The following is a 10,422-nucleotide window of genomic DNA, read 5'->3' as shown; positions in this document are numbered from 1 at the left end:
ACTTAAAGCCCTTTTGTAACAATATGTCATGTATTGTTTTACAGGAATGTTCAAATCGTATAGTGACTTGATATCTGTTTTCAATCTCTCCGATTAGCTTAAAAACACATCGTGGTCATATGAGGGCCCTTATTTGAATTACTGACTATATTGTTTAAAGATTATCCCTTTTATAATAGTGGCATAGTGGCTAGTGGCTTGTATGCACATAATTGTGCACTCGGTAAAATATTGCAATTCGGATCAACGGAATTAATAATTTTAAATTAATTTAATTTTTTTGAAACAAAAATATTTTGTTTTTGTTGGCCGATCACGTGAACGAAGTGATATGCCACGTATCTTTCCACGATATACGATTCCAAGGGAAGAAATAGAGACGGAACATGGTGTTAACAGCGATTACTTCGTACAAACGCACGCACGCACGCATTAGATCATTATTATATACGATAAATGACTGATTATTTGAATTAATTAAAGAACATTTAATTTATCAACTAACAAACAAACATCAAACTACTTACTTACCATTTTGATATACATATACATACATGTTCTTGTTTATATAAAGCGATGTGATGCAACTTGCTATTAAAGATGAAGCAATACTCCCTGGTTGATACTCTTATCAAAATGTTATAAACAAACTATAGATTGAAATATCTCACATTTGAATAGTTGATCTGTAATTTAAAAAAAAAACCTATTATACTCAACAATGTAGATTTTTTCATTTATACGTGTGATGTATTATGTACATCGTTACGTGACACCAAGCGAAAATAACGATTTTCCGGGCATCATCGAAATTAACGCCACGGGCCAGACTGGACGTTATTTGACGTGACGACTGAAAACTGATGAAAGCTTGATTAAAAAAAGCCCGCGATCGCCAATAAAAGCTCTCAACGTGAAAAAAAAAGGTTTTAGCTGAGCGCGTACGATATTAATTTTCAGTCAGCGCAAATGGACGATATTGCAAATTTTCCACTTCACTTTTCCAATATGTATACTACCTAATTGTACGTTTCCTGCTGATTCAAACTTAACACATGTATACTCATACATGCCGTATAAATTTAATAATTTAACGATTTAATTTATTAGACCATTTATGTACATATTATGTACATAATAAGTACATCATATTATGTACATTTATGTACATATTATGTACATAATAAGTACATAATATTATGTACATTTATGTACATATTATGTACATAATAAGTACATAATATTATGTACATTTATGTACATATTATGTACATAATAAGTACATAATATTATGTACATTTATGTACATATTATGTACATAATAAGTACATAATATTATGTACATTTATGTACATATTATGTACATAATAAGTACATAATATTATGTACATTTATGTACATATTATGTACATAATAAGTACATAATATTATGTACATTTATGTACATAATAAGTACGCATGTACTTATTATGTGGTTATAAAATGTTTGTAATTATAAAAAAATTACAAAATTATATTGTGCTTTTGAATGAAAATTTATTTGATGAATATATTTGATTACTTTTAATAGGGTACAATTTAAACACCTATGCAATGTGCATTTAAAAAAGCAATTTAAAAAAAATTGTACATTAAAAAGAGTTTCTGTACATTCAAAAAAATTGTGAGCATTTCTAAATGACGGATACAGTTGAATTAGAAACTTTGATTTTATCATTGAAAAAAATATTTGCTACTTAAAAATTGGATGAAATGTGTATTAAAATGACAGATGAACTGTATCGGCAACTTCGCGAATATCAAAATACGAACCGACAACGATCAACGCTTCTCTTTACTGGATTCCTTCTTTTTTATCCTTCGGCTTGCGACCTTCGACCTTCGACACCTACGACCTTGGCTTTGACTCGACGACCTGACATCATCATTCATATTCATACGTAATACGTAAACAAAAGTAAAAACTTTTGACATTTGTATTCGACCACTTTTTGTATCTATTCTAATGCTAAAATATATATATATATATATATATATATATATATAATATTTTCGAATGATCGTTTCATATTTTATAATGGTTACTTAATAATACCAAAATATTTTATTCGATGCACAATACGAGATTGTTTAATGCACCGAAAATAATGCAAATTTTTAATGCACAAAAGATAAAAAGTATTTTTCTCCATGTACATTTAGATCGCACCCCTTTTAATATACATACTGTATGCTCAGTCTTATAACACATTCATATAACTCTTTAGTCAGATTTTGTTGAATATTTCTGTGAATAGATGCATAAAAATAAAAATAAAACAATATATTGTGTATGATAAATTAATTATTTCAACAGATTTTTTATTTATTTTATCACATTGATGCAATGTGTTATTGAATAACACTCACAATAATTATCATTTTCAAGTATTTTTTTTTCACATGTTTCGAACAACTTAAACAATAAACTATGTCAAATATATACTGTATATTTATTATCTATGGACAAACAATAGATCTATCGGCATTAAAACATTAATTTTTTCACACACATTCAATATATATATTTATCTATTTAATACAAACAGTCGCTTAAAATACGTCTACGATATAATAACACAACTACAAATCATGATTTTTGACGTATATATGTTTATATAAATACTCTTTTATATTATAGCAAAAACAAAAGTCAACACTTTTTATGATACATTAAATTCATGATATTATTTGAGATGTGTAATGATATAATTACAGGGTGAAACTTATTTTTTTTTGAATAAACGGTATTTTACGTATAACCCTGTCGCAATTTATTCAATGTCTTTGATATGATGGACATTTCATGTCATGATATATTAATTTTATTTATTTGTTACATCGAGATCTATTCATATTATATAAAATATACATATACATTCAACACAATTTTTAATTTATAAAAATAACTTAACAGGAATATAAAAAGCGTACACATGTGTTAATGTGCGTTCGGATTGTAATACATATCTCGTTTTATTTTGTTGAAAGTGATCTAGAAAAAAATCAATCAAAAGGAGATGAATAGTAAAATTCCATTTAATATTTGGGGAACAGTAATCAGATGTGTCCGTCATTGAATAATAATTCAGCTTATCAGCTTATTTCTTCATACACTTCATCTCCAATGTAAAAACCTGATGCAAAATTGTTCACAGGGGGTCTGAAATTTACAATAAATCATATTAAATCTTCATTGGGATTTTTATATTAATTTTTAGAAAAATATAATTGTAAATAACACGTCAAAGGTTATTTTAAATATTTTTCATACCTAGACTTGTTTTTGTTCCTTATATTATGGTTAAAAACTCGATCATCTACATCATTTTCATGAACAGCATCCCTTATATCGCAATTATCTCCGTGAAAACCCTCATCGCATTGACAATGATAATCATTCAGTACAGGGATACAAATTCCATGATTTGAACAAGTATCCTTAAAACACGGAGGACCTCTATATTTGGTAATTCCAGGACTCGCACAAGCCACTTTTTTATTTCTGGCAACGTTCAAATGAGCCAATGGCGAAAACATGCACATATTATTGTGGTTCAACAACTTAAGCGATTTCCCATTCACGACAACACGCTGGATGGCTCCCAAAAATCCCGTCGTTATTCCAGAAAGCCGGTGGACTTTCATCCAGGACCTTTGAATTAAATATGAACCATTATTCAAATATCCTCCTTCGGATAGGCAAAGTTTCCTAGAATTAATTTACATAATCGCAGGAAACTTTGCGTAAGTCAAAAAGTAAAGTCTTTTACGAACCGCTGAGGGTATCTGATTTTTTACGTACAATTTATTTAAATATATATATATATATATAAATCATATAGATTGAAACTAACGGTACATATCCAATGTAGAGAGGCTGCTCGAGATTTAATTCGAGTAATGGACCCAACGACGATCCGCGAACAGCTGTAGAATTATCCAATTGGACCATACCATCCCGTCCACTTCTACGCACTTTAACTCTATGCCAAGTCTCTAACGAAATACTCTCGCTCGATCTGAAATATAAACATGACAAAATAAAAATAAAAATATATAATATTAATATTTCAATAAATAAAGTTATTTAAAACAAACATTAGATTAGCAATTCCGCTGCCCAAATTGAATCGAAAGTGCACCCTCCCCTCGACTAGATTAACCGAGACGAAATCTCCTTTTGATTTTGTGGAACTCTGCGACGTGTATAGTAAAAGACCGCTGGGCTTCTTGGCCAGGAACCAAATCTCGATTTTGAAGGACTTGCCAAGTCCTTCTGGCCTGGGCAGTTGCACGTAGCTGGAGCCAGTGAATTGGGGAATCGGGGTCACCTCGCGCTTACTTGGCTCTGAAATTACACATATAAAATCCCATTACAAGCACATTAAAATTCGAGTTACTAGAATGTAAAATTTTTAACGTTTGAAATATTTTATAACTGAACTTTTTATGGCTGCTTAATTTTTATCAAATTAAATGGCCATTCACATCGTATATGTAGAAGTGAATATTAAAATGTTTTCGTCACACCATATATAGCTATATTATACTATAGCCAGCAGTATGGCTCGGTGGATGCTTTTATGTTAAGCACCGATACGTTACTGGGTTTGATACCATGCTAATCTTTAATGCTGCTGGTCAGACTTGGATATTTAAGACTTCAAGTCGATCGTTTCCTATCAGAATTTGCAATTTTTTATAAATTCATTGTTGAAACTGAAATTGGCAAAAACCACCTTACCCACTATGTCACCAATATCTGAATTTGATTTATGTACAATTTGTAAAAAAATATGTACAAGTCTAAATCCATAAATGTCAATGGATTAATTAATTAATTAATTAACCGTTAATTTCGTGTTCTTCAACATCTTGAAATTAATTAATTTATGTAATAAAAAATGCTGCAATGTTTGTAATTGGCTAGGTAGGCGCATCGGGGCTTACTTGTCAGGCCTTCCTGGTATATATCTATGTAAAAATAAAATAAAATATAAATAACAAACCAATTAGGCAATCTTCAATTGAATCATCCTCTCCCAAACATATGCACTTGAACGTTATTCCATCAGGTATGCAAGTGGTACCATTTTCGCAAGGGTCCGACGAGCACGGGTCTAGCACAGTTTCGCAAAAGTCTCCGTTGAATCCGTCGACGCAAGCACATCTGAAATTCAATTAAATCTATTAAATTTCGAGTGGAACTCCATTTGAATGTACGCTTTTGAATATTTGCCTATAGAGTTCTCTGTCGAGAGCGTGGCACGTTCCGCCGTTGGTACATGGCATGCTGGCGCAGGGATTGTCTGCACATTCCTGGACATTCTTCGTGTTGTAAATAGTGTCGCTTCTTCCGGGCTGCGGGTATATTTGGCTGCGGCCGATTTTCAACCGATGGATGCATCCGATGAAACCCTGTCGAATTCCAATGTTTTCGAATACCCTGCGAGAGAATTCATATCGAAATTGTGAGAGCGGTTTGTGAATTCCACATCGCAATTAAATTCCGAATGGAATTTTTTATACGAAGTTGCACTACAAAATTTACATACTCGTTGATATAGTCAAAATTTACATAACATAAACGTTGAGGAAATATCTAGCGATACAATTTCATATTGATCCAAATTTTATATTTATTTTAATTTTATATCAAAACTTCTATAATAATATATACATATGTACATATATATAATAGTTGTTTGAGTTCAAATGAAATTTTCAAAATCGGATAAAGGACTATTAATGATGAATCTTAACACGGAACAATAAAAAAAATCACGTTTTTCACTAACCTAACTAATCTTTGCTATGCTTGTCTTACTAAATTCAAATATGACATTCATTTTAGTCGGCTTCTTCTTGTTAATTAGATATGAGCGTCAATTGTCAGATATTTTTCTATTGACGGTGATTGTTTTTTTTATATTGCTTTAAAATACGTTTATATAATTAATTACCTAGTGAATTTTAAGGGTCAATAAATATATTTTTTTGCAATTTCTTCTCGATCAATCATACTTCAATACGCTTACAAGGGTTGGTTTTCAATCTCATTTTTTTATTTTGTCTAAACGTACAAATTCAAATGGTAAATGATTTTAATTTACAATTTTAAATTACAATGTTCTAGATCCTGGGGACGCTCAGCACTCGTAAGTGAGCATGAGCGAGTGAGATAGAGTGATTCGCTCTCCATTATTTATCTCTTTCTTGACATATGTATGTATACGGTCCAAACAACCACGTCTTCTCAATTTAAAATCACGAACTGCTCTAATTAGTGCGATTAGATAATAAAAAAAAATATTTAGATAAAAAACCAATCCTTGTGAAAATGGTTAAGTGAAAATTTTGCGAAATAAGCTCATTATATTTTGGAAACAAAATGTGTAAGAAAAAAATTAGATTTTTGACTCGCTAGATAATTAATTTTAAGTAGTTTATTCGCCAGGTAATTAATTATAATTACATTCGCCAGATAATTGATTATAAGTAGTTTAAAGCAATAGAAAATCACAATCAATAAAAAAAATCCGACTATTGATGTCAATACTCACTTTTGGCACAGTAGTACTAGATTTTGAGTTAAAGGCTGCAAAAGCCAAAAATCTGTAAAAATTGCACATTCCTCATAAACGAAAAAAGAAACAACAAAACACACTGCCATATTCGAATTTAATAGTCTCCATTACATTAATTTATTTGTTGCTCAATGTAATTAAAAGTTAATTATGTAATGTATTAGATCATACATTAAATTTAACAATCGATCCTCACATTAGCGAAAGCTGTAATTATTTTTTTGTTTTCCAATACATGAAGATCTCAAACTGTATTTTTTTCCCTTAAGGAATTTACATATAATCGGCTTTGGGAACAGCCTCATTATTGATGCTACTGATGTTATTAATATTATTCATAAAATAAACTTATCATTATCAAAACGTGTAGATAAAATTTATTAATAAAAACACGGTGAAATTTATCATTATCGACCATTGTTATAATTTTCAATATCATAAAGCACCCAAAACTAAAGCTCAATTAAATTTATACGCCGATTTTGATGAAATCGTAAGTGAATTTGACTAATAAATTAAGTCTGCATATGGCGTTTGAATACTCATACTCTAAATACAGACGACTCCTATTTAAGTTACATTGACCTGGAAAATGTTATCATAATGAAATCCGTCTACGAAATATATACATATATACTATATATACATGGAATATTTTATACAAACCTAGAGAAATTAGTCGGCACGTATCCAACGTAAGTATGATCGACTAAATCCAAAGCTTTCAACGTTCCTCTCGACTGTCCCACAGTATCCTCCCCGTCGTCCAACTTTAGCATACCGTCCCTGTGGTATCTCTTAGCGGAAATTTTGTGCAGAACGTTCATCTGTATGGCTTCTGGCGTCACAATTGAGACAACCCCATCGCCCAAATTATACCGCATCTCGACGTGACCGTTGATCAACGAGAGTGATATAAAATCTCCAGACCCGTCGACCTTTTGCTGATCGTACAGCAGAATACCATTATCGGCGAAGGCTGTGAATTCCAACTCAATACTGAATTTATGATAAGCCGAGAGGGGTTTCATCACGATGTAGGCATGTCCGTCGAACGAAGGTACGTCGTAACTCTGAGGGGTAACCCTGAATTCGCATAATCGACCCGTGAAATAGGGTTCGCACACGCACATGAATCCACCATCGGCCATGTCTACGCACGTGCTCGAATAATGACATGGGGACCTGTCGCAAGCTAGGGGGATTTTTGGTAAGTTGGGTTGAGCCACACATTCCTGTCGATTCAAGTTAGGAGCGTATCCCATGGAGCAGACGCAGGCTCCTCGTACGCATCTGGTATTCGGAATGAAGCAGTCCATGCTGTTCGCGCACAAGTCTCCTATGAGGGCTGATATGGTGTTGAGGGTTGTTCTGGTGGTCGGAGCGGCTTTTGCACCTGTGAAATAAAAATCTTTGGTATTGTGCAGAAATCAATAAATAAACTGAGAAATTGGTATTAATGTGCGTGTCGATGGAAATGGAACGCGCGCGTTAACACGCGAAATAATATTTTGTCTTGGAAAAGTTTGCTAAGTATCATTAATTTCTTTCTCAAGCTTAATCAATCATCTAATTCGAATAAAAACGAACTTTACATAGTAATAGAATACTCGATCGCAAGTTTTTAAACATAATATAATAACTTCTATTCGAATATACATTTGCAATATACATATGTACATATACATTAAATAAAACTTCTGAAAAAGTTAAAAATGCCTACCAATATCAGTACTTGTACTCTTCCCGATGACATTATTATTCATATCGAAATTGAGGTCAACCCCCAAAGCCGTTTTGTGATAAGTCATCAGATTCTCATTCTTGTACTTAGGCTCAGGTACTAGCAAGTGTCTCGTACTCTTTGACAAATGAGCACTTCCATCATCAGGTTGGGTGTATTGCATGGGAGTGTATCTTCTTAACGGCCAATCTGTACCGCTGACGGTCTCTTCACGGCATATTCCGAAAGCTTGTACCACGATATCGGTCTGAGTTCGGCAAGCTTGCAATCTGAGATGACACTCAGAAATATACGTCTGACCATCGCTTCCGCAGACCATAAGAGTGTCCATGCTCTCCGGAGGACACTGAGTGGCCGCACATTCGCAAACTGCTAGACCTCCTCTTTCGACACACACGGCCCCAAAGTAGCAGTTGAGATCTTTGCAACTAGTTGGCGGAAGGTGGACTACGTCGGCTAAAATTTTGGATCACAATTTCATTAAAAATAAATTCTTGTATGTAAAATAATTTGATGCAAAATTGATATACCTGAAAAGCATCCATTTGGACCAAGTATTCTATCGTGGCTTGTGCAAATAGTACATTTCTGTCCCTGTATTCCCGGTTTACATACGCATCTGCCTGTCATTTGTTCGCAATCTTCACGCACAGATCCAAACATGGAACATCCGCAAGCTGTAATGAAATTTTTAAAAATGTGAAATGATATCAGTATATGTCCATACATTTTACACAAAAAGCTTGACTTAATGTGTAAGTTTGATTTATTCATTTATAGTTTAAAGCAACGAATTTTCCTAATGAATATAACTACAAATAGATTTTTTTTCAAGTACATATGTATATTACATATATTTTGGATTATGAATTAATTATTTAATACCTTATGATATAAATTATTGAATCTTTACTAAATGATTCAAATTTAACAGGTTGATTAACAAAATAAATAATATTGGAAAATCTTATGTACTTAAAAACCATTCTGTACTGCAATGATAAACAAATAGCAGATATTAAATATCTTATGAAATTATTATCTGGCTTAATCGATTGTCCGTTACTTCTATCTAAAATATATTTAAAAATACCGAGCAGATCGTCGCGTACCTATGCCCCAATTGCAATTCCGTATGCGAGCTCTAATTATAGACAAAACTCTTTTATATGACGAGCAAATAAAACCTTTATCCGATTAGCGAGAGATCATAACCTTAATATTTTTGATAATACGCATGAGCAAGCAAGGCGAGCAATAGTTAAATTATCTTTTGAATAATCTTTTAATTTAATTTTTGTGTTTTTTCTTATGTTTATTTGAAATTTCATGTATGATTTCGTGTATGCTTTAGTTTATTACTACCAGCGGAAACCTATAATTGGTCTTTTGTTATATACTTTATTATTTGTTCTGTTTTGTAATTAAGACTGTTGGCTTTCCTTAAATAAAATAAAAAATAACTAGCCATGGCGTAGTGTTGCTGGTACAGCTATTGCATACCAGTGGATAAGTCGAAGGTTTAAGTCCCAGCCAAATATGCTGCTGGTGAGGTCTTCTGGCTTTTAAAATACAGATCAACAGTCTCCTATTAGAATTTTTGGAATTTTCTAGCTTAATTATTGTGACGGATCCAATAAATCCGATACTAATCCAATAAAAGCGATAAGTATAGGTATTTCGAAATTTTTGAATCTTATAAATGCTACCTATATAATGTGTTTATCGCAAATTTGTTCATCGTCCATAGATGTCTTTATTGTTTTATGTTTGAAAAATTCTTAGAACTTTTGTACAATGTTGATCTAATCATATGTGTCACCTTGGGGTAATTCCTATCATGACACATATGATGTATGTACCTACATACATACATACATATGTATGCATGTAAAAAAAAAAAAAAAAAAATCATGTTAACTACAAATTTTATATCAAAAAATGTATTTTTGTAAAGGCATTATTTATTTTCATACCACTATGAATATACATATGTAGATACAATGTACATATTTATGTATGTACATACACATGTGCGTTCTCATGAAA

The 10,422-nt window shown here is 32.0% G+C and overlaps 1 protein-coding gene across 1 annotated transcript in view; it reads right to left on the bottom strand.

Annotated features, from left to right (window-relative positions):
• Nucleotides 1–2,938: 2,938 nt before the first annotated feature.
• LOC143917705 (agrin-like) overlaps nt 2,939–10,422 on the bottom strand; it is a 62,767-nt gene continuing 55,283 nt past the window's right edge. The window contains 9 exon segments of the mRNA XM_077439285.1: nt 2,939–3,202; nt 3,314–3,694; nt 3,897–4,061; nt 4,141–4,441; nt 5,091–5,212; nt 5,282–5,488; nt 7,296–8,040; nt 8,365–8,829; nt 8,904–9,050. Coding sequence (XP_077295411.1) covers nt 3,136–3,202; nt 3,314–3,694; nt 3,897–4,061; nt 4,141–4,441; nt 5,091–5,212; nt 5,282–5,488; nt 7,296–8,040; nt 8,365–8,829; nt 8,904–9,050 — 2,600 coding nt within the window. The 3' untranslated portion in view covers nt 2,939–3,135.

The sequence above is a fragment of the Arctopsyche grandis genome, chromosome 10 (genome assembly GCF_051622035.1).
Source record: "Arctopsyche grandis isolate Sample6627 chromosome 10, ASM5162203v2, whole genome shotgun sequence".
NCBI classification, from domain to species: domain Eukaryota; kingdom Metazoa; phylum Arthropoda; class Insecta; order Trichoptera; family Hydropsychidae; genus Arctopsyche; species Arctopsyche grandis.
Note: the sequence above shows the minus strand (reverse complement) of the source record. Positions and strands in the feature narration are given on the sequence as shown.